The 24,463-nt window shown below is 50.2% G+C and overlaps 2 protein-coding genes across 14 annotated transcripts in view; both read left to right on the forward strand.

Moving 5' to 3' along the window:
• The first annotated feature begins 568 nt into the window (after positions 1–568).
• Positions 569–16,997, forward strand: EFHD1 (EF-hand domain family member D1). The gene is made up of 4 exons (XM_039706501.1): positions 569–960; positions 8,396–8,543; positions 14,259–14,393; positions 15,398–16,997. Exons 1-4 carry the CDS (start codon positions 665–667, stop codon positions 15,530–15,532), a joined length of 714 nt encoding a protein of 237 aa, XP_039562435.1. The 5' UTR covers positions 569–664; the 3' UTR covers positions 15,533–16,997.
• A 4,421-nt stretch (positions 16,998–21,418) lies between these two features.
• The window catches only part of GIGYF2 (GRB10 interacting GYF protein 2), a 73,029-nt gene continuing 69,984 nt past the window's right edge, over positions 21,419–24,463 (forward strand). For 4 of the 13 annotated variants that reach the window (XM_039706466.1, XM_039706472.1, XM_039706475.1 and 1 more), the window contains exon 1: positions 21,545–22,051. The gene's annotated coding sequence lies outside the window, so the exon portion shown is untranslated. Of the gene's footprint in view, positions 21,523–21,543; positions 22,383–24,463 lie in introns of those variants that run through there. The other 9 variants (XM_039706476.1, XM_039706479.1, XM_039706477.1 and 6 more) reach the window with 7 other exon arrangements.

A 24,463-nucleotide genomic window follows, 5' to 3' on the forward strand; every position in this document is an offset into this window, starting at 1 on the left:
AAGGGGTCCCTCTGCCCTGGTGCGGGGCAAGCCTGATCTCGGTCGTCCCTGCAGCGCCTGGTGAGCCGACGGGGTCCCGCTGCTCTCCCCGAGCACCGAGGCTCCCGGCCGGGTTCGGGGCACGTCTCGCCCCACGGAACGGAGCGGAGCAGGCAGCATCGTGGGGTGTACGTGGTCTGTGCACCCCAGCGCCAGTGCAGCGCCCTGCTGCGGGAGCAAGGGGGACCTAGGGAGGATCCTATCGGTTAAGGGATGTGTCGGAGAGTGACCATGGAGTGAGGGGTTCCCTGCATGAGGATGTGGGGAGACAGCCTGTGTGGGTTATCTGTATGGGGGGGGGGTGGCTGCTGTGTGGGAGAGCATACATGTCAGAGGTCAGCCTGGGGGATACTGGCGCACCACATGCGCGGGGTACCTCCACATGCAGTGGCAACAATCCCCACGGCGCCCCTCTTTGCCCGCAGCCCGCTTCCTCCCCCTCTTCCCCCCGCGCCTCCTTAAGTGCCCGCCCCGTCCCGGCCTCCCTCCGCCCCGTCCCGCCCCGTCCCGCCCCGCTCCCTCCAAGTGAGGGAATAAAGTTGCGCACCGGGGGGGGCGGTCTCGGCTGGACCAGAGCGGGGCTGAGGTGGGCAGCAGTGCGGCTCGCCGGCGGGAGCGCCGGGCCATGGCCTCGCAGGAGCTGGCGCAGAAGCTGCAGCGGCGGCTGCAGCTGGAGGAGAGCGGGGCAGCGGCGGAGGGCGAGGCAGAGGCGGTCAAGGGCGCGGTGGCGGCCGAGGAGGTGGAAGAGCGGAGCTGCTTGACGGCCAGTGCGGGCGCAGAGCTGAGCGCTAAGCTGTGCCGGCGGCAGGACATAAACGAGGGCGCGGCGCAGCCCCGGCGGGCCGCCGTCTTCAACCCCTACACCGAGTTCAAGGAGTTCAGCCGCCGGCAGATCAAGGACATGGAGCGCATGTTCCGCCTGTGAGTGGGGCGGGAGAGGGGCGGGGGGCTCGCTGCCCGGCCCGTGGGCTGCGGGGCTGGGGCTCTGCCTTCCCCCGCAGCCCCTCCCGGCGCCGGCCCCCGGGGGCACATCTGGAGAAGGGCTGCCCGCTCTCGGCGGCACGCTCGCATTTCTCCGCGGTTTTGCGGTCGGGCTGGAGGAAGCCGCGGCGCGTTCGCAGCGCCATCTGATCCCCAGATTGTCCCTGTGCTTTGCCGGGGGCGCTCGTAGAGTTTGCCTGGGACTCAGCCCTGCGTTTAACTCATTGCCTCTGCTCTGCCTGCGATTGGGGCAGCGGCTGTTTCTGGTGGTACCGTGGAGCTGTGGCTTTGCGGGACGCTCTGGGTAGGATGGGGGGAGAGCACAGGCAGTCTTCTGCCCCACACCCTGGGATACCAGGTGGATCTGTGTCCCGGGGCCCGGCAGAGCCGCTGGATATCTGCCCGAAACATCTGCGACCCTTAGCACCCCTCGCAGTGCTGCTGGCTCTGCCGGGCAGTGTCCTAGCTCCACGCAAAGTCCTGTCTACCGGGCTTGGTGCTCCTTCCCCTGCACCCAAGCAAAGGTTGAGCACAGCTTCCTCTTGCTACCCCCTCCGTGGGGGTTGGGATGGGATTCCCCTTCCAGCAGGAAGGTTTGTGTTAAAGTCAAGCTGCTGCTAGCAACAGAGAGAGCTCCTTCTGTAAGCAGAAAGGCTTGGTCCTCCCTGGGACCATGATCCTGCCCTTTTCTGTCCTCCAGACCCTGTCCTGGCTCCTGCAGTTAGGCTGTGTGTGGATGCCTTTGTCTGCACTCAGCTTTCCCTCCAGCACCCGTGGGCTCCTGGGGACCAGTGTCCACCTAGCCCCACAGCAGGCTGCCAGACCGAGAGGGAGCTGCTCCAGGCAGGACATGGGAGGACTACGGAGCAAGGTGTGAAGATGCACTTCACCTCATGGAGGTCACTGAAGTGAGATTTGTAACTTGTTAGATCGTTGTTCTCCTAGCTGAAAGTCGCCTGGGGCACCCTGGATTGTTGTGAGGCGATCACGAGCTGGTTGAATGCTGTCAGCTCCCAGCACTGCGGGCTGTTGCCTGTCCCAGCCAGGCTGTTGCCACAGGAGACCAGCGATGGGCTTTTGTGAGCTTACTGGAGTTTGGAGTTCTTTGTTGCACAGGCAGTGTTGTGTTGGCAGCCGGCGCAGGAAGTGAGGTGGTCCAGGCGGGACTGCTGCTCCACTCTCTCCCGTGTCCCCTTTCACTGTGCTTAAAGAGGATCCCACTCTATGGAATGCTGAGACGCGGTGCTGTGAGGACTGGAGGACAAACAAAGCAGGCAGGGCCTGAAAGCTGTGTGTGAGAGCCTGGACTGGGCAATGGCACTGCCTCAATAGGGAAGAGGAAAGAAATGGCGGTGGTTTTGGGAAATAAAAAGTGGAAGAGCTGAATTGCAGCCTAATTTTTCAACAATGAGCTCATTAAACACTAGCCTTGTAAGCAGGAAAAGCTAGGCTTTGCGGTTGAATGCTAATCAGCTGGTCAATGTAGCTGGAAAGCATTGCATACCCTGTGAGAACTGCTGATGCCAAAGGGGTAGAAGGTGGGCTGCATGCTTCCCTGTTGTTTCCTGGACAGGCAGACAGAATGCTGTGTCCTGGTGTTCACTGTTCCAGGCACCTGAGGCTTGCAGTGGCAGAGGATCTGGCCTCTGGTCCATCTGCTGCCAGTGACCTGTCTCAACTATTGGCTGACATCACGTGCTCCATAAGGAGAGGAAATATTCCCCTTAATTCCTGTCAGTCAGAGCTTGAGTTAATGTGATTAACACTTTAATTCTCTGTATGGCTTATTTGCCCTGGCCACCACAATTCGGGGTCTTTCTTACATCCCTCTCTCAAAGGCTTATTTTTTCCTTTAGTATCTTGTCATGGCCACAGGATGCCAGGTTTCCACTATGAAACTTCCCATCCAAAAATGTTTATTATCAGTTTAGTGGGACTTCTAAATCTGTAGTTCAGACTAAATTTGAACCTGTGGTCCTGTGCATGATGTGGGCTGGCTCATAGTGCTCCAGCTGAAAAGATGTCCTGGTGATAGCAGCTACCCTGGATGCCTGTCAGGGCATCCCATGGTATGGATGGTGGCCGTGACTGACAGGATGGAAGCAAAGAACTCATCTGAAAGTGGGACTTTGCAAAATATAGTGCTTCATCCAGTGCTGTGTGCTGCTGGCTATGCCAGGAGCGTCCTTCCAGAGCAGAAATAATGCTCTTTGCTCTGGCTGCCACACTTAGGCTCACTTTTCCTCCTCTTGTCAGCATCTCTCCTTTTTGGCCCCATTCCACTGGAGATGGGGTGCAGGTATCTGCTGGAGTGCTGGGTGCAGGCAGCTCTCAGGGTGAGTATTTTTTTGGCCGAAACCAGGAAGTCTGCAGCTCAGGCTAATTATAATGTGACCTAATTAGCTGCCTATTCTGACAATATGTGAGGACTGTGATAACCATGATAACCTCTCTTTCCTGAGCTAAGTGAACTCTCAGGGTCTCTGGAGTCTCACAGCTCCCCTTGGTGCCATCTTTGTCCAGGAAAATGGCAGAGGGGAATGTGAAAGCCAGGCAGTGAGGCTCTCATGACCTTTATGAGAAATGTAAGGGGGAGGAAAACAGACAGCTGCTTCATCTGTGGGGCGCGAGGGAGTGGAGAAATTCCAGTCTTGTATTGCTTTTTATATCTAGGGAAATTCATGTGTTGCCCACACATTGCATAAGTGCCTTGCATCTGGCTGGTGGGAGAGGCTGTGATGTCCCCTTGCCCTCCTGGAGCTACTTAGGAGCCACTTTGCCAGGTGCCCCAGCCTTGTGTGACATGCTGCAGCAGACCTGCCCTCTCCAGAGCTGCTGTGTGCTGTATGTGACTGGCTGTCTGTGGACTTCCAGTGGAGGTTATTCCCATGGGGGCTCAGTTTGGGCCTGTAGGTCTTGCCCAACATCTTGGAGAATGTCTTAGTGGAGCAGACTGTCATCTTGTCCTCATGTCCCTCCAAGAGCAGGAGAGCTCCCTCTGCCTGGGCTGGGGAGGATGATGCTGCATGTGGCTGAGGAGCCTGCTCCTGTCCCCACCCTGGTATGGAGGAGTTGTTTCCAAAGCTCTTGGCAATGGAGTAGACTGTTCCATTTGGAATGGAGCACCAATGATCACATTTGTTCAATTGCCTGATTGCTTCAGGCTTGACCAAAAGTTAAGCCCTATTATTAAGGGCATTGTCTAAATGTCTCTTAAACACTGACAAGCTTAGGGCACTGACCACCTTTCTAGGAAGGCTGTTCCAGGTCTGACAACCCTCTCAGGCTGAAAGAAAGGCTTCCTCAGGTCTAATCTGATCCTCCTCTGGGGCAGTTATGAACCATTCTCATTTATCCTATCACTGGATGTCAGGGAGCAGAGATTAGCACCACCTTCTCCATGTAAGGTGAAACACAATGCTCAGAGGGAATAAAGTGCTACTTAGGATTTTAAATATTTAAGAGGAGATTATTACTTTAGCACCATTATTCCAACTGCTTTGCTTCAAAGCCTCAATTAGGCTATTGCAGCATACAGGAACTGCAGATCAAAGTACAGGTGCCCATAATACGTGAAGCAAGGTAAGGTGCAGCAAGCATGTACAGGGAGGGCAGGTTCTCATTCCAGCTTTTCTCAAGAAATGTGAATGTTTAGAAACGGCTCTTTGATCCTTCAGCATCTGTAATGTGTCATTTAATTGTTCTTTTTTTGGTGACTGCAGAGTCACTACAGGTGATGCAGTCCTTGGCATCTCCTTTTTCCTCCCTTCCTGATCCTTTTTTCTTCTGCGATGTAAACCCCCAGCATCTGTGGAACACCAGTGCAATGTTTGTACTTGGGCAGTAATTGTGTGTAACAGACTTTGTGCTCTTAAGCAAGTCTGTTCAGCAAGTATTCCCTCCTTCCTCCGATTTTGCCTCCTGCTTTCCTCTCCCAGTGCTTCAGCAGCCAGGCACGCTCTGCAGTCTGGGTGGAAGCCAGCCAGCATGGGAATCTGGGTGCATCCTTGTTGCAGCAGATTTTGGCAGCCACTGCTGTGTCTCGTTTGCTGCCAGGAACACTGCTGTGGCAGCAGTGTGGCAAAGTTTCATCACAGCAGCCACGGTGCCCGCATCTGCCTGCGGCATCCCAGCTGTTACAGGTGGGATCTGCTGTGGCCATGGCACCGACCTGCTGCTGAAGTGGCCTTCCTGTGACATGAGATGTCTGTGCTTGTTGACACAATTCCCCTCTGTCTGTAATGCCTGCACGTCACTTAGGTGAGGCTTGGCTCATGGCCCAGGGAGCTTTGAGTCTGAAGGAAGCAAAGCTCTGGTGTCACAGCAGGACAGTGAGTGATGGCAGGGCTCACCAGGCACCTGAGTGCTGCGTGCTCTTGCCGTGCCACTCCTGGAGTTCAGGCTGGGATGGCTCCCCTGGATGCTGGGCTGTGTTTAACTTGCCCTGGTGCCCTCTTCCAGCTCTGCCTGTGAAGGTAATGGCTGTGCATCACCAGGATGCAGGCAGCTGTGTGTGAGAGGCATCCGGGGCTGTCTGAGCCCAGCGCCCTGAAAAGGGGCTCCCAAAAGGCAGGCAGGGGAGTTGTATGATCTCTCAAAAGGCAGACTGAGGGGTCTGGTAGGACTGAGGTGTGCTGGGAGCATCAGCTGACCAGCAAGGTGCAGTCTGCATTGTGCCCCACAGTGCTGAATGCCTGTGGTCTGTTGGGGGTGGGTGGTGGGAAATGAATAGTGCTGTTTCTCGTGCCGTGTAAATATGCCTCTCCCTAAATAGTCTGGCTGTGCAGCAGCTGAGTGGCTGTACCCAGGTCCTAAAATAGTTTGGCTGTTTTACAAGGCGAGGGGGGCAGGGAGGGAATGTAGCAGTTTGCAGGGTGCTGCCGTTGGGTTTCAGTGCCCCTCTGTCTGGCTGTGCCTGAGTGCAGGGGACTGGTAACCTGATTTCTGGGTGCTTCTCAGCACCAGCTGTACTCATGCTCAACACCCATTGTGTGGCTGGTACAGAGTGCTGCTCAGCCAGGCCCGCTGTTGGCAAGACCCCATTTCTCACAATCCTGGCTTTGTCCTGCCTCTCTGCAGGGATGAGCCCTGAAGCTGTGCCCCACGCTTAACCCTTTCAGGACAGCGTACGGGGCCCCTGGGCCAGTGCTTGCCTGCAGGTAGTGTCCATAACTGGAGGGTGAGATGACCACAGCAGGCACGGGCTGGGCTTGTGCCCTACTTCTGCCTTCATTTCTTACACAGAGCTTCCGTGTGGGGCTGGGCAGTGTTCCAATCCCAGATGAACAGCCCTTGGAGGGGACCTTGGTATTACTTTGCTTCTGCATCCAGCCAAAGAGCAGCATGAGCTTGCTGGGTCCCCCAAAAAACCGCAGCCCCAGGTGCCTTTCTGCCATTGCACATTTTGCTGCTGTGTCTAATCAAAGGCACTGCATTTCCAACAGTGACAGCTCTGCACCCTTTCTCCCAAACTTGAAAGCAAAGCCAATTGACAATTAAATATTGCACTTGCAGTGCTTCTGTGATGTTTTGGAAGTGCATCTCAGTGCTGGGTTGGGTAATGCTGTGAATGTGCTTTAATTAACTGACACCTTCCTTGCTGTGTAGAACCTGCTGTACTTCTTCCCTGTGACATCCCAGGTCTGTGACCTGGTTTTTGCTCTGATGGAGATTTCTTTCCTAGTTTTTCAGAAGGCCTGCTGGGCTCATGGGTTTGCTGGGTATAGATTAGAGGCAGATTGGTAACAGGGGGTCTATGCCAGCCTAGTCTGTCAATTATGTCCCTGTCATTGGGAGTCTCTTAGTCCTGGGACCCTTGAACCACTAAGAGCCACAAGGAGTATCAGAAATAGTTGTGGTGCTGGTGGGACTCTGGAAAGTCATGGAGGCCACCCTAGTTTGGGGGAAAAGCATGCTGTGCCTGTGCTCCTGAAAGCAGGGGCAGAGATCTTGGCTGCAGCTCTGCCTTGTGCTGCTCGTGCCTGTACGCAGTTTGGGGCTGGTGGCTTTGTTCGTGCCTTCCTTTGCCACAGCTTCCTCTGTGGCTGTGAGGTTTTTCAGCTGGAAAGGGCTTTCTTCCAGGGTAACCACCAATGTGCAGATCTTTGTCTGGGATGGCTGCAGGCCTCATTTCTTTGGAAGAGCACTAACATTCAATAAAAGATGATGGGTGGGAGGATTTGACTGGCTCCTGCCCACTGGAAAGCATCAGCACTGTGCCTAAGGTTTCTTTCTGAATGGTTGAAAGGATTTAACTCTGTCAGGGTTGAGATGGTGGCTGGGGGGGCAGTGGCAGGCTGTATGCCGAGGCTGAGCCCAGCTTGGGAGACACTGCCCTGTCTTCTCCTGTGAAGCCCTAGCTCTGTGCTGAACCTTGATGGCAAGACCAGGATGAAAGAGGGCTGTTGAGTGGCTGATAACAGAGCGCCCATCCCTGCAGCTTTTGGACTTTGAAAGCTGGTGATAGCCCTGGTGGGTGTGAAGCGCTGGTTGCTCGATGGGCCGGATGCTTTACCCACACCCACAGCAGATGTTGGGAGGAGTTGGTGCACAGTCCCAGGCTGTGCACAGCAGATCACTCACTGCCTCCCCATCCCTAAAGCACTCCTCCCCTTACACGGGTGTTCTCCTCTGGAGAGTCCTTGCAGCCCTTTGTGCTGCATAGGGAGCATGGTCCCACTGCAGTCTTGCTCCTAGAGGTGGGCACTGGTTTCCTCTGCCAGCCTGGCCCTGTGGTGCAACCCTGGCACACAGCCCTGGCTAGGATTGCTGTGCTCCCTGGGACTGTCTTTCTGCTCTGCCCAGGGACACAGAATAAACAGCTGCCCTGAAGTGCAGCTGTTGTAGTGGTGCTTGTTGTAGTACAAAAGCATTTTGTAGAGAAAAGATCTTAACAGCTAGAGGGGGAGAGTTTTGCTTACAGAGAAAGATTGTTTTCTGCCAAGAGGTTCTCCTTGGTCTCTGCTCCCTGTTTCTTCTTGAAGCTAGCAGGAAACCTTGCAGCAGCTGACTCTGCATGCCTTTGTCTCACCACATTGATGCATGGTGTAAGCTGCGTGCAAGTTGCTTTGTGCTGGACAGGCAAGTGGGTGAAATGGAAACCCCACTGAGATAAGCTGAGTTCCTCTGTGCTCCTTCTGTGCGGGTTGTTTGGTCTGAGCTCCCCTGAGTACTTCTCTCTTTGGTGAGACAGCTCTGAAAGCTGACAGCTACTTCTCTGAGCTTAATATATCTCAGCACTGGCCATGTCACGCAGCTTCCGCTCTCCCCTAAGCTTTGAACCACACAGTGACTTTATCCATGTGCATGGTTCCTCTTCTAGGGAGATGAGTATGGGGATGATGATGGTTAACCCTTTCCCCTTTGCACCCTGCAGGTATGACTCGGGACGGGATGGATATATCGACCTGATGGAGCTGAAGCTCATGATGGAAAAGCTGGGAGCCCCACAGACCCACCTGGGGCTGAAGAACATGATCAAGGAGGTGGATGAAGACTTTGATGGGAAGCTCAGCTTCCGTGAGGTGAGGCTGGCTGAAGTAACAGACAGGGATGTGGCTGCAGGGTTGAAGGAAGAGGCAGCTGGGCCCCATATTCTGTGGGCTGTAGGTAGCCCTCTCCCCTCTGTGTCTTTACAGTGGTGGGGTTCAGTGGAGAAGGCAGTGAGCTTCAAAGGTGTGGAGCGCTGCTAATCTCCATCTCCATGTGGCAGTCACGGTACCTGACAAAGCTCTCCGACCTCCCTGCTTGCTTTGGAAGCACATTTGGGCCCTGTTGCAGCTGCTGGGAGTGCTCACTGAGCTCCCTGTTGTAGCTGGAGGAAGTTCTGTCCCTTGAGTTTCCAGGTCTCATTGCTTGGCTCCTGTGGTACAGCAGTTGAGGCCTCATTTCAGGTGCAGTGCAGGAGCTCTGCTTGGAGCAGCTCATGGGGCACAAAAGGCTTTCTCTTCCAGTTGGTGTTGGGACCCTCTCTGCATCCTGCAGTGACCAGCCATGGCAAGCTTTATGAGGGGTGGTCACTCCTCTGCAGCAAGGAATAAATGTGTGGATGCAGCGGTTTGGTACTGCATGCTGGTTCAGCAGGGACACAGCTCAAGCAGGTTTGTCTGTTACCACTGTATTGTGACAGCTGGGAGGACAGGCCAGGATCCTCTGCCAGGCACAGGAAGAGAGGAAATTTGAGCAGTGACCTGCATGTACTCAGGGGTACCCAAATTATCTCAGGAGGAAGGGGGAACCCAGGTACCAAAAGCTCCTCCTCTCAGACTTTGGTAGCTGGCTTAGTCACAAGCAAATGTCACACTGTGGCTTTCTGAATTAACCCACAGCCTCTTAGGTGGCAATAGGAGGAGCAGCACTGCGTATGTCCTGTAGTGGTTTTGAGAGCTGTGCTGCTTCCTTCTGTCCTGTGGGATGCCTGCAATGGGCCCCAAGCAGCTGGGCTCACCAGTTTCTGCAGCATGATGCTCTCACCATGCCTCTTCCAGGGCAGGGCTCAGAAGGTCAAGCTCTCCATTGTGGAAGTTTGAGAGCACTGTCAGTGCTGGGAGGGAGAATGAGTAGCCAAGGCCTGTGACTGGCTGGGCTGGTTGGGGCATGAGGGGTGATGGTCACTTATAGAGCTGCTGCACCATCTCTCTGTGCTGTCATATCACACCATCTTCCTCTGCTTTTGTGCCCCAAGGGCTTTGCTGCATTTATTTCACTGCAAGAGGGCAGCAGAAAAAGACAGGCCAAAGACTTGGGTTGTGAGAGAGGGGGAAGGATATGCAAATCTGGGAACTGAGAACCTGTCCCTGGGTTCCCTGCTGCCCGGTCAGAGGTGAACTGGAAGTAGCAAAGAATCCAGTGGAGCAGGAAGAGCACCATGCCCATGGCCCCAGGTCTCTGATTGCCAAATCACTGCATAGGCTGAGGAGCCCTCTGTGTGCTTTCTGGGCCACCATTCATTCCAGGTGAAGAGCTGGGGGCAGCCTCTGGCCTTACTGCAGGGGCTCTCTCCCATGGAAGAGAAATGCCTTTATCCTCAAGGCCCTGAAAGATGCTATGATGTCCTAGCATCAGTGGCATGGCACGAGTAGCAGAGCAGCTCCTCCTCTGCTGCCACCTGTTTGGAGCACAGCCTCCTGCAGGGGTCCTGTGCTGCCAGCCCCTGGCATGTGGCACACAGCAGCTGCTGCTGTTGAAGTGTCTTGCCAGAAGGGAAAACAATGGTCATGCTCAAGCTTGAGGGGACCGTGGGTTGAAATGAGGGAGCATTGCTGGCAGAGCTCTGGGGACAAATTACACAGCAGCTCTGGCAGACACACAAAGCTTTCTGTGGTAGAGAGGAGCAGGATGCTTCTTGCCTTGCTGCAGGTGTGCCCTGCCCTGCTGCTGTGTTCAGGCTGACAGGGAAGCAGGTTTCCTGCTGGGTCAGGAGACCTCAACCATAGACCTGTCCCATTCTGCTTCTCATTGGTGGTGGCAAGCAAGCATGTGAAGGGTGACGAAGCTGACTCGGGTCATTCACATTATACCAGGAGAAACCTGTTTAAATGAGTGTCTGAACTCAGTAGGGTGAATTTGTAGTACTGGAGGGCTCCTGTCTGCCTATCCAGAGCACACCAAGTCCTGGCATACCTGTGTGAACATATACTCTTATTGGGCCAGGGCAGAGAGCTGGTAGGGACCTCTTTCACTTGTAATAGATCACCTTTTTCTACTGCTTTGAGTAGTGTCCTCCCATCCCAGATAAGCTGTTGCCTGGCCAACAGACAGCTGATGAACCACAGACCCTGTTAGGAAAGCTGCCTTCTACCATTGACCTTTGAACATCCACCAATACATTAACAATTAACTGTACAAGACTCCTGCTGTGACTCAAGCAATGAAATTTAGGCTTAAAAATATTAGGTATAGTGGGGGAAAAAAAACCCCACACCTCTAATTCCATCATTACCACAGGAAACTGGAGTTAATTGCTGTGGTAGTAATGTGTAATTGGAGGTGCTACCTAGAACCCACAGAAATCCTCCCACTGCCCCCTACACCCTCATCAGCTGAAATGTTGACTCACATGATGTGTTTGCTACCAGGGTTGGTGCAAACCACATCCTTACATAGTGCTGCTTTTCTGGCCAGCTGTTGTTGCAAGACTACTGCTTCCTGTCCATCCCACACCTTTCCTTGCATGGTGCCCAGCCTGGCTCTGTGGCATACAAGGATGTGAGAGCAGATAAAATTTACCAGGTTAGTGGGTTGGATAGTGTGGGTCATGTTGTCCTCTTTGAGAGCAGAACTTTGAAAGGTACCTACCTACATTATTCACTTTTGCTTCTCTATTGACAATTCCTTGAGACTTAGCTGCACATGGTGTGTTCTGGGCCCAGCAAGGGTGTTACACAGGCTGGCAGTGGAAGCTGAATGCTGGTGTTCTCTAGTTAGTAAGAACCAATACCTCAAGGTAAGGTGGGCTGTAGGCTCTGTGCTGGAGTGATTGCTGCTGAGCTCCTGTGGGAACCAGCATGATGTCCCATAGTGCACCTCACTGGATCCTTGGGACTGACATTGTGCTCTGTCCACCCTAAGCAGTGTTTTAGTCCCAAGTTTCCTTTAACTCAGCCTGCCCTTTGTGGCCACAGCAGCCTATATTCTCCTAGACAATTGCTGCGCCATCCCTTAGTTTCAGGGTGATTCATGCTCACTTGTACTCATGACCCAGTCCCTCCCCAGGTGACAGCTGTATCAGACCTCAGGACTGTGCTGCTCTTTTCCAATGCCAGGAAGTGGGACTTTCAGGGTGGAGCAGGAGGAAGCATGACTAATTCCAGCCTAGCTGCCGGCCCTCTGTGTCACAGTGCCTGGTGGTGGCAAAGGGGAACTAGCCAGAGCCCAGGGGATCTGAGCAGAGGGAGAGGATGTCTTGGGGAGGATTTGGTTTCTTTCCAAAATGGTTGGAAATGGTTTCTTTCTGAAATGGTTTTACATGGAAACCAGTGAACCATGTATTTGGTTTGTTTCTTATGTGTGTGTATTGGGTGTGCATGGCCAGGTTTTCATAGCAGGGGGTCTACAAGGAGTGGTTTCTGTGAGAAGCTGTTAGCATGTTCCCCTGTGTCTGGTAAGCCAAAGCCAGCCAGCTCCAGGACAGACCTGCCACTGAGTAAGGTGGAATTATAGTCAGGAATTATATTAATGCCTCTGTGATAACATATATAAGAAGGTTAAAAAGTTCTTGTGCAGAGGTAATTATGGCCAGAGAAGAGAAAAGTGAGAATATGTGAGAGGAACAGCTTTACAGACACCTGGGTCAGTGGAGAGGGAGGGACAGGAGGTGATCCAGGTGCTGGAGCTGAGGTTTCCCTGCAGACCATGGTGAAGCAGGCTGTCCTCCTGCAGCCCATGGAGGTCCATAGGGATGAAGAAATCCACCTACAGCCCATGGAGGATACCCATAGCAGAGCAGGTAGTTGCCTGAAAGGAAGATGTGAACCCATGGAAAGCCCATGCTGGAGCAGGCTCCTGCCTGAGGCCTGCAGACCTGTGGATAGAGGAGCCCATGCTGGAGCAGGGGAAGGACTCTTCTCCCTGCACAGTAACAGGAACAACCTGTGAAGAACTGAACATGATCCCCATTCCCTCTCTCCCTGTGCCGCTGGAGACAGGAGGTAGAGCTGGTAAGAAGGGAGAGGTGAGGGGAAGATGTCTTTAAGATTTATTGTACTTCTCATTATCCTGCTCTAATTTTGGTAGTAATAAACTCAATTAATATCCCCAAGTTGAGCCTTTTTTGCCTATGACAGTATTTTGGTGAATAATCTCTCCAGGGCCTTATAACAAAAGTGCACGAGTTCTATTTTTTCACCACTATCCAGATGAGAAGGGGAGTGACAGAGTGGCTTGGGTAGCCTGGCATCCAGCCAGGTCAACCAACCACAATGTGTTTGGAGAAGGAAAAGTTCCCTTGCCAAGGCCAGCCTGCTTTCTGCTTGCCCTGTGCTGGGCACTCACAGGTTAAGAGGCTGTTGCATGGAGCAGAGCCTGGTGAGCCGCCTGTTCCAGAGGCTGCTGTCATCTCCACACCCTTCCTCATGGGACGCCTACCCAAACTCTTGCATTCCCACCAGCTTCTGCGAGCAACTTGAGGCAGGGTTGTCTCAGTGTGAATGCTGGGACTCTGCTGCCCTCCTCTGGGACAGCTTGGGCTCTCTGTAGGAAACATCAGACTCCCCAGCCTGGCGGTCTGAGGAGCACAGCACTAGAGATATTTGATGTTCCTGTGCAAAGAGATTTCAGGGCAACCCTACCTGGTATGTGCAGCTCTGGCCTGGCGTGAAGTGCTGCATTGGCACAGCTTTGGTGCTTTGTGCTCCTTTGGTACCTGAGTGGTTTGTCCTTGTGTCTGCTCTCTCTGCACTGTTCCAAGCACTGAGACACCTCCTGGGGTCGCCAAGAATAGCAGGACCTCTGCAAGTACACCTAGAGCTTCCACGTCTTCGGCAGGTGGATGGTGGTGCAGAGGTCTTTATTTTTAAGCAGGCAGGTTTTGTTCCTTCTGTTAAAACAAAAAAGTATGTTTTTGTGGAATGAGAACTCTTTTTTTGTTTCCCTTTGCAATTCACTTCCCAATACACACTCTGTACTAGTGACTTTGGATTTGTTAGATGGATGTGGTCCAGTGCAGGACAGAAGTTTCACATAACTTGCTCTGTGGACACTTGTTCAAGCCACCATGTCACAGGGGCATGCACCTGGGCTGCTGTTCTCTCTAAAAGGACTGCACTAATGCCTTGGTTCAGGGAGGCATTCAGCCTGAGGTAAACCAGAGCTGTGTTTCCCCTGCTTTCAGTGTCATGAGACATGACCTGCGTCCCTAGAGCACTGGGGAAGCTGGTGGAGGGCTTGTGAGGGCTTTTGGGGACATAAAGAGCTATATCTGAGCTTGCCCAGTGGTTGTACTAGGCAGGTGCAGAGGTGGTCTCCTTTCTCTGGCCTCATAGCAGCCCAGGCTTGGTAGGAAGTGTGCATTACCAGGGCTCTGATTCCTGGGAAACCTTTTCCTCTGAGATTCCTACTGCATTTAGTCTGTAACAGGACTCTGTACTGCAGCACAAGCTCCTTGTCACTTGGTTTATATAGACCTGGTTTCCTTTGATCTGAATGTGAATTCCATCCCTCTCCAAGTGATTGTGCTGTTCGTATTTTAAGTTGTTTGAGCCTCAGTGAAGAAGCTGAATGTTTCCTCTCTGTCTTGCCAGTTCCTGCTGATTTTCCATAAAGCTGCAGCTGGGGAACTCGAGGAGGACAGCGGCCTGTTGACTCTTGCGAAGCTCTCGGAGATAGATGTATCCATTGAGGGAGTCAAAGGAGCCAAGAACTTCTTTGAAGCTAAGGTATGATATGGCACAGATGAATATGAAAAAACTCAGCTGTAGCTAAAGCTCAGCTACTCAGTTGTAGCTGAGTTTCCTTTCAAATTTTGTTGGACTCTAGCTAGAGCCTTTCTGTGGTGCAGTCAACACACCAGAGCAATGTAATTCACAGCCTGTGTTCTGGGTCTTACCCTGCTAGAACTGACTGGCTGACCTGTGTCCCTGTGGCTGAAACTAGGTGGCTGACCTCTTTTAAAGACAAGTGTCCTGAAAAACTAATGCAACAGGGACAGAGTTTTCCCATTTTGCAAAACCTCCCTCGACCAGAACACTCTGAGTTCAGTGGTGAACGGAGTGTTTTGGGGTGTAGGATTTCAGATATCTCTTTCTCTGTAACCTTTGGAATCAAAATAATTCTGCAGGGTCCTGGGGTTGGCAGAAAGAGCTGTACACTATCCGAAGCTGACAAAGCACCCTTTCTGAAAGCTCTTTTGGAGAGAAAATAATCCTGCTTGTTTATATAAGAAGTTTTTTCCCAAGAGCCTAACACAGCTATTGCACAGCAGATGTACTGAGATGAAAGCTGGAAAAATAGCCAGCAAGTAAACAATGTCTCTTTGATCTGCAGATTATCCATGGTGTAGTATGATGTTCTCAGATTTGGCTGTGATTCAGAGTGCTCTCTGCAGTAGTTTCTCCCACTGCATACTTACAACCCTGCTGCCTGGTAATAGAAATAATGTATGTGACCCAGTACTGATGGCCTTGTTTTGGTCACTTGTTAGTGACTTATTGGTAAATGACCTTTCTTTTGTTGATGTTAAAGTAAAGGAAAGTAACAGGTATTGTGTGTAAATAGCCAAGCACTGCAGTGTAATTATACTTGAGCTGTCCTGGCAGAGGATCCCAGCAAGCACTGGGAGGTGGAGCAAGCAGTTCTGTGTTGCTCATCAGGGAGTAGCTCAGGCTTTGGCTCTCCCTCTGATGCAAGGCTTGACACTTGTTTTTCTCTCTGTCTCCTAAAGGCTCAAGCCCTCTCCTCAGCCAGTAAGTTTGAAGCAGAGATAAAAGCTGAGCAGGATGAGCGAAAGCGGGAAGAGGAGGAGAGGAAGCACCGGCGAGCGGCTTTCAGGGAGTTAAAGTCTGCATTTACCCAGTAACCAACCAGCCAATATGCACTCTGAAATTGCACACGACTTGGTACGTTTCCCAGATCAGGGCCCTGCCTGGACAGAACTGCTCGGATCCTGCCTAAAACTCATCATAGCTTTGCTAGCCTTCCTTCCAGGAAGATCCTCCTGAGCTCCTAAGGGCACAACTCTTGCAGGTACTATGCATTTATAATGATGTGAATAGTAGGGGCTGTGTCCAGGCTGTTTGCTCTGAACTGTTACGAGCACGTGACCCTAAAGCAGAAACAGCAGGTAGAAAATCCTGGGTGAGCACTGACAAGCGTCATGTTTGCCTACTTCATTCTTTCCTATAGATCCTTTTTCTCTTAATCCTGTATTAATTCATTCCTTGCTTACAGGCAAGTAGTGAGGTCTTGTGTAAATCAGGGTGTACAAAGTACAGTTTGACTTCTGTATGTTTGTACTGCTGTTGGGTGTCGTCACCCTTTTCTTATTCCTCGAAGCCCCGTGCCACAGGCACCATGCAAACACTGTGAAGAGAGAAAGATGATTACTAGGGACATGGATCAAATTCACTATCATTTCCTGTAGCATTTTCTGCCACCCAGCATGTTGAAGAGTCTTCCAGTTTCTCTTCTCTGAAGTGCCATAGTAACAAACCCTTCAATCAGAGGTGAGATTCCCTAAGACTTCAAAGGGAAGAAGCTGGCTCTCTTTTAAGAGAAATAGAAAACTGAGTTGCCTGACCATTTATCTTCTTTCACATTCCATCACATTTAGTGTAGTGTACAGCTTCACTGTTATTTTCCAGGCTTAGGCAGCTGTATCTGTTTTTAGGGGGTATTGTCAGCTGGACAGTGCAATTGGATGGCACACTGGGGTTTTTCTATTTGGAAGTTTACTCATAGCCTGAATCATGAAGGTGACATTGTTTGATTTCATTAGAGGCACACAGAGGACACCAGCACAGCATACTGAGCACCCCCTGCTTGCAGAGCAGGGAGGTGAGCACATTTAACTGAACTGAATTTTGAGGTCTTGCATTATACCATTAGCCATTTTTTCTTGGAAACATGGGGAACTTGGCCACAAATGTCGAGATGCCCTTCAGAGACCTCTCTCAAGACATGCATTTGCTGAAATTCTGCCTCTGCTCTTGCCCAAATTCATGGCAAAATGTTATTTTTTTTTTCCCCAGAACAAAACTCACCAGTCATCTTTTCACTTGTCTGTCTTGCTTCTTAAACTGTGAGCACTAAACTGTGAGCATGGAATAATAAATAGAAAAACCTCTACTCTTTAATGTCAGGTGAAAGAATTGCTAAACGATTAAACTGTGTATATATCTTCACAGATTATATTTTATAAATCACGCTTTTGTAGCTAAATATTTATAATTAAATGTTTTTATACTTTACAACAAAGCAGATAATTTCATCTTCAATTATTTCTCCTGTTGCTGAAATGTAAAAATAAAGCATTGTTATCTCCAGTCTTGTCTGTGGCTTATTTCAGGTCTTTGAATATAGCATTTTTCACAAATTATAATAGTAATCCCCAGAGCTCAGAATCCTGACTTGGATGAGTGGGGGAAGTGTTCAACCCCTTCTTGATAACACTTCCTCTTCTGCAGAGCAGTTCTGGTGTAAAAAGCCCTAATGTTTGCATTCCCTCAGAAAGGGACAGGGCTATGTAAATACTTGAAATACTGCCTACTGCTAAATGTTGACATCTGAAGGTTGTCAGCCTTTCCTTATCTTAAAATAGCCTCTGTCTCAGCCCCTGTAGTGCCCCAGCTGGGAGCTGGGCAGGTTGCTTTAGCTGGAATTCCCTTTGCATTCCCTGCTTCTGCCTTTATTAAGGGAGAAAAAAGAAAAATACATGGATAGCTCAAAATGTCTCCAAGCAGTTTGTTTCTACTGTTGCTGATCTGCTAAGCTTTGCTGAGCACACTGAGGAGGGGGTTCAGGAAGAGGTTTAACCATGCCTTGTTTCAGGTCCAGTGATGAAATGGAAGCCATAAATATTTTATCCCATGCAGCTCTGCTCTGTGCCAATCCATTCACTGTGTTTGAGAGTCCTCAGGTCTCAGAGGTCAGGTAAAATCAGGAAGAAGGTTCCTTAGTCTCTGCTTCCCCAGGAAAATTGTGACACTGCAGCTCTTGATTTTTGGTTGTTGTTGGTTTTTGGTTTATTTTTAAATTTCTTTACAGCATAGCAAGCAATGCTGAGTTGTGCTACTTTGCACATGCAGCTGGGTAAGGAGCCCAGGGCTGCAGGAGAAGAGGGTGGAGAAAGGCTTTCCAGTGGTTTTGTTTTAACAGAATTGAGTCAGCTCCAGCTGACAAGTTTCAGTAAGGAAATGAGTATTGCCTATGGTTTTGTTCAATTCAAACAGGTGCTGTTAGCTGGGACCTGTATTCAGTGCAGTGAACAATAACTGCTTTTGGATATGCATTTATTTAGAAATTGCTGCAATGTGTGTTTTGAAATTAGCTTTACAAAAATGGACATTGGGCAATTAATTGCTTTCTAAATTGTTCTGTCTTACTGAGAATTACTGGATTAGATAACCATGTCATTAGGTTATGCAGAAGAACTAAAGAGAAGTTGTCTAGCTGTATCTCCCACCTAAAACCATGTGAAAACACTTAATCATATTTACCTGTAATGTATCTATTATAATCCTTGATGCTCTGTCCTTTTATGCCTGATGTCACCACAGGTGCCTCTCAAAGGTCCTGGCAATCCCAGCTCTCTTTAGTGATGCCTGCTGGTACATTAAACCTCTCTGGTATTTCTGACGTGCCACAAGTGACTCTTAAGTTGGTGATGGCAAGCAGAGGAGCTTGATGAAAAACCTGTTGGGCTTAGTGGCCTTGCTCAGAAGGGACAAATACTTGCCTCAAGTCATTCATCTGGAATGGAAACTTCAGTAGTCCTTGATCCCTGAAGGGGTTTTGTTTAACTAAAATGTTACTTCCCCCAGAGTAGGCAAAGTGCAATAGAGGAGTCACTAGCACTTCAGCCAGCACCGAGGGTGGGTTCAGCCTGTCTGGAGGCTCAGATTGCAGTGGATTTCTCAAGGATGCTCCTGTCACAGTCAGTGCTGTTGGCTGCAGGGGACAGCCCATGGCAGCAGGAAGTCTCACCTAAAGAGCTCAGTGTGGTCACAGTGGAGAGAGAGAAATGGTGTGATCAAGCTCTTCCTGGCTCAAGGGTCGGGGTTTATCTGTAAGGATTAAAGTGACAAAATAGCATATTAACCTTATGGGAGTGTCCAAATAAACCCAAGACATCTAAAAGTAATTGAGTGTTGCAGAAGTAGCAGCTTGTTTGTGATATTCTGTCTTTCAGCACAAGCCACCTGAGGTGATAGATGCATTGAAGTGACTGACTTTAAAAACTGCAGTTGGATGTGTGCCTGCTTTGCTGCTGTTTTCATTATTTTTTAGGGATGTGACAAATGAGGACATGGAAAACAGAGGCTGCTGAGAACATATTGACTCTTCCCAGACAAAATCCCTGGTTATTTCAACAAACAGGGGAGCCACTTTTCCAAGTAACAAAATGCAGCAGTGGCAAGGGGAAACATGACTGTGACACATCCTTCTGGGCTGCTCTGTGATCATTATTTATCATTTCAAAGCTGGGCTATGTTTTCATAGCTCTACCAGTGTACTGGGGGAGGCAGGCTCTTGCCTCCAAGCCAGAATGGGAGAAAACAAGGGGTTAGTAAGGAAAGTTTATAGTATGTTGGGAATGCCACTTCCCTGCACTCGGGTTTTTAATAGTGTGAATGAATTGGCACAGTAATCCAGGGCTCTGAAGTACATCATGCCCTTGGTACCCAGACTGGCTGCTGGGGTGATTTCACACCTACACAATATCAGCTGACATTGTCATTGAGCCATGCAGGAATTTTACCGCACGGGTACAGTCTTGAATTTTCATGAGATTCTCTCTGTTCTGCTTGAATGAGTTGTGGAAGATTTAAGATGCATCTGCTATTACCAAAAGATTGTCATCTGAGTTTCCTTGAGGTATTTTACAGAAATGCCAAGTTCTGCAGATGAGGAATGTTTCAGATGCTTCTTGAATCTGAATTTTTTTTTTTTTTTTGGTCTCAGTAATATAATGTTTGTGCTAACTGGGATAAAAAAAATTGCCACAAGTGCTAAACATCTTCCATCTCAGATAAAGGTTGTTTTAGAGCATGTGAAAATATTTTTGAGTGCTCAAACTCACATTTGATAAATAGAATAACAAGGCACAGCTGCTTCTGCAATTAAATTGGAAGTTCTCACTGACAGCTTGAAATGCAGCACTCTCTCCCTCCCTTTATCATTATTAGTATTGGCTCAAGCTGTGTGACAACAACCAGGGGGATTGAATGCAGCTTATCAGAGGCCAGCCCTTTTCTAGGGAGCTTTGCTTTTCCATACCAGCCTTCTAATGGAGAAATTCCATTCTAGTTTTTTTGGGTGAGGTAGTCCTATGTAGCTCTCAGCTAAAAATAAGCCCCAAGAATTACAGGCTTTCAACCCATTAGCTCATAAGAATCACTAGTATTCACTGTTGCATCATTTTTGGCTGTCATTCAGTACACAATGACAAGTATTTATCCACCTAGAAGAGGATGGAGAAAGCTACATGGGTTGTGGCTGAGATCATGATTAGAGTGAAACTGTTTCAGCTGAAAACGGTTATACCTTCAGCAGTGCGTAACTGCCAAGAATAGTTTTTTACGCTGAAGGAACCACATGGGGCTATTCTGCCTCATGTACTAATATGGGTTTGGGGACTAAAAATAAACTGGTATTTTTAGCTGAAAGAAGTTTGCCTTGAGCTCCTGATTTTTCCATCAGAAGAGTCAAAATATGTATCATCTAATGCCCTATCTCTGCCAGCAGCAACAGCAGCTGCCGCTGCCTCCCAGCGTGACTCCCACGGCAAAGAGTCCTCAGGGCTGCTCCAGTGCCCGGGCAAAAGCAGGTCCAGCTCATGGGGCCCTGGCTCTGTGAGTGGCCACACACAGTGGCTTCTCACAGAGATTCTTGTGGCTACTGATAAAGCTGAATTTCCTCATGGAACCACACAGAAGAAACAGATAAGGCTGGGAGCCACACTGCACTGCTGAGGCTGCCTGTGTGTGAGACAGTGGCGACAGGGTGGCAGAATCCCAGAATCATTCAGGCTGAAAAAGACCTCTGAGATCAAGTCCAGCCTGTGACTCATCCCAACCTTCTCAACCAGACCCGGGCACTGAGTACCACATCCAGGCGTTCCTTGAATACCTCCCAAAACAGCGACTCCACGACCCCCCTTGACAGCCCCTTCCAATGTCTAATCACCCCTTCTGTGACAAATTTCTTCCTAGCATCCAACCTAAACTTCACCTGCTGCAGCTCAAGGCCATGTTCCTGTTCCTTGGGAGCAGAGCCCAACCCCCGGCTGTATCCTGCTGTCATAGGGAGTTGTGGAGAGCAGGAAGGAGCCCCCTGAGCCTCCTTTTCTTCGGGCTGAGCCCCGCCCCGAGCTCCTTCAGCTGCTCCTCGTCAGACTGGCGACCCTTACCCAGCTCCGTTCCCTTCTCTGGGCATGCTCCGGCCCCTTAACGTCCTTCTCGAATTGAGAGTCCCAAAACTGGACACAGGACTCAAGGTGGAACTGGCGCAGTGATTTGATTACCGGGGGTTCGGGCAGGGCGGGAGGCGCGGGGATCCCCTGTCCTGCCATCTCCCTCCCTCTCCCCTCAGGGCTGTGAGGGGAAGGGGGGGGCGGCGCTGCGGCGGGCTCGCGCGTCCGGCAGGGGGCGCTGGAGGCCCGCCCCTCTCCGAGATGACGTCACGCGGGGGGTGGGCGGGCAGCGCCGCTGCTTCATCCGGGTCCCGCGGCGGGGCCTGGGGGCGTGGCCTGGCCCTCACGTGACGCTGCGTGGCGGCGCACCCGCCATCTTGTGTTGTTGGGTTGAGGAGCCGCCGCGGCTGTGAGGGACTCTCCGCCCGGGAGCGCAGGTAACGCCGTGCCGCCGCCGCCCGGCCCCGCCGCTGCCCCCGTCCGACCACCGGCCCTGCCGGCGGCTCCCGTCCGCCTCGGCTGCCGCAGCACCGAGGCGCCCCGCGGCCTAACCGGGAGGCGAGGCCGCCCAGGGGGGTGGGGGGGTGCGCCTGGAGGGCCCCCCTGCGCTCGCCATGGGCCTCTGCAGGGCTCGTTGGAGCTGGGGCGAGCGGGCCTTGAGCTGTCCATGCGGGTCCTTGGTGCTTGTCAGGCGGCGGCGGGGCGCCCGCCGCTCCTCACCGCCCTCCGGGGCCGTCTCCCCTGCACTGACCCTTGTGAACTCGCTCGTCCCCTCCCAGCCCAGCGGGAGCGCCGCGGTGAGCCCCGCTTCGAGCACGCCCGGCCCTGTCGGGTTACGCTGGCCGAGGAAGGAGGCAGCTCCGAGCCTTCCCCCGCGCAGGCAGCTGGGTGCTGGGAGCAGCGGTGACCGGCAGTGTGGGACTGGAGAAGCCTTGGCAGGCTGAAGAAGGCATCGATCAGAATTGTGTACGTTTGGTATTGATCCGAGACAAGTAGTTTCAGTGTCAACAGACCGCTTATGGCTCTTTCGGTTCTCTGTGATTGCACTTTGAATTGGGACAAGGTGTAGGCCAAAAGGAGGTGTTCCCAAGTAGTGCTTCTGGAATAAAAATCCACGTTTTCCTCAGTAACATTCAGTTCAACGTTCGTGGTGTGCTGCTTTTACTGTAATTCTTGAATATCTGTTTGCTTGGGTGGGCGGGGAAAGGACTTCTGAATTCTGATTATATTCCTCTAACTTCTTGCTGCACATTTTATTTTCTTGCTTCAGGAGCTGACTTGGGCAAGTTCCTGGAAAGTACGTGTGAATTTTTTTTCTTATGACTCTGCTGGTTGCTTTTGTTCTTATGAAACTCTTTAATAAACAAAAATTAATTTGCTGTTCTGTGAATGGAGCACTTGGTTGATACACTGTGATAATTGGAAACCTTTGTAAACAAATTGGTTACAGTTGTCACCAGCAAAAACTTTGGTTTTGGTATTTTTAAGTTTTGTTACTGGGTGGTGACTGCAGTAGATAATGTGAGCTTTATTGCTGTGAGGTGTTGGTTTTCCTGCCGTGCATTTGGATGGGTGTCCTTTGAGCAGTTGGGTGATGCTGCTGTGAAAATGTGTGGCCTCATTAGTCCTGGGGGTGCCAGCAGAGATGCTGAGTGTCCAGGGCCCCCTGTGCACCTGCTTTGCTCCCCAGGTCCATGTAGTTCCACAGGTCAGTTGATGTCAGTGGTTGTGTGTTGGATGGGGTTAATTTCTGAATGTGTGATTATAAAAAATAAAGTTTCTGTTCAATAGTGTGCTGGTTTGAAGAGAAGGCAGAATTTTAGCTCTGGAAGTTGGATGTCACCTTTTATGTGAGACTTTGATAAACTGCTTCAGTAGCTGACAGTATTGTGGGTGAATACTGGAGTTGAAGGGTTTTAAAAGCTTCTCAGGCTCTCCCAGCCCCTGGGTACAGCACTGTGCCTGGGGACACCTGGTCACTGTGTTTCTTTGGGGGCCTTCTTCTCAAGGGTTTCTTGAGCCTGTGCTTTAAAGCAGGAGCAAAGAACTAAAATGTAATGTGGTTTTGGAGCAGCAATGATTTGTTTCACAGGGTGCTTAAAAAAAATTGATACCACAGTGAAAACTTGGACTCTAACTTCTGTTACAGGTGTTGACCTTGAGGATTGTAAAATATCCTCAGGTGCTCCTGTTTGCATTTTTGCTTGTGTTTCTAAAACATACAGTAAACTAAAACTATGATCCCTGTGATTATGTAAGTTAAAGAAATGCTTTAAATAGACAGTTGAGGGCTTTGTAATTAATTTTTTCCTTACTGTTTCACTCCTCAGTTGAGGAAAAAATCCTGTGTAAAATAGAAATGTGAAGTAGGTTTTGGGTTTTTTTAAGGAATTGAGCCTAAGCACCAATGTATCTCTGCCAAGACCAGTTGTCTGAATGAAGTTCTGTCACAAACTGGAGTTCCTCATACCTGAATGTAAGAAAAAAAAAAATAGCAGTTTTTAAAGATCTGTAGATACTTCATTAAAATAAAAACAACCTTAGATGTCAGAGTCCCGTGGAATAAATTGTTGGGACAGCTGAGTGGCTGAAGGCTTTGCTGGTACATCTCTGTGCTGAAAGATCTTCCTACTTAAACCTGGAAGGGAAAACACTGGTTTATAGTAACTGATGAAGATGAGCTGGGTACTATGACCTGTGCTTTCCCCTTTGGCCTCTCTGTACATTTATTTACTTTAATTACTAAGAACATGACATTTCATTTTGTCTATTTTGTCTGGTCTTTCAAGTTCAAGTAACTGTCCTACATATGTTTCTTATTCTTTCATTGAGGTCTTTAAAATTCTTCCTTAAGACTCTTTAAAGTATGGTATTAAGTTCTTTCATAGTCTGATTTAGAAAAAAACTAGCATTTCCTAGCATGTTTTCTTAATTTTTCTTTTTTTCTTACATTTTTTCTAACTTTTTTTTTACTTCAGTGCTTCTGCTCAAAGATTAGTGGAGATAAACTATATATAATTCATGATTATAGATAGAGCCATGGGGCAGAGGAAGGGAGCCTTCTCCCTACAGAGCTTCCTAGAGAGCCATGGGATGCTTTGGTGAGGAGAAACCTTTTTCTTTGTTTACTGAGGAAGCATTTGCCTTGAAAGGGACTCTTGCTTTGTGTGGTTTTCTCATCAATTTATTTTAATTCATAGAGTGACATTTGAAATGCAAGGTGTGTGAAACGCTGCAGGGGGATGGTGTTTGCTCTTCTGGAAACAAAGTCAGTTTCCCACCCAGCTTAGCCTCTCCTTGTATCTCTTGCTCTCAAATCCAGAAGTTTTTTTGTTTGCATAAAAGATCTGTTTTGAAAATCACCAGAAGTGAGAAAAC

Source organism: Passer montanus, unplaced genomic scaffold (genome assembly GCF_014805655.1).
Source record: "Passer montanus isolate IOZ18808 unplaced genomic scaffold, ASM1480565v1 scaffold193, whole genome shotgun sequence".
NCBI lineage: Eukaryota > Metazoa > Chordata > Aves > Passeriformes > Passeridae > Passer > Passer montanus.

Bases quoted from the DNA above. Each gene is read 5' to 3' on its own strand.
- EFHD1 (XM_039706501.1), top strand. From the start codon at position 665: ATGGCCTCGCAGGAGCTGGCGCAGAAGCTGCAGCGGCGGCTGCAGCTG. The intron at 8,544-14,258 runs GTGAGGCTGGCT...CTGTCTTGCCAG, and splicing joins GGAAGCTCAGCTTCCGTGAG to TTCCTGCTGATTTTCCATAA. The intron at 14,394-15,397 runs GTATGATATGGC...TGTCTCCTAAAG, and splicing joins AGAACTTCTTTGAAGCTAAG to GCTCAAGCCCTCTCCTCAGC.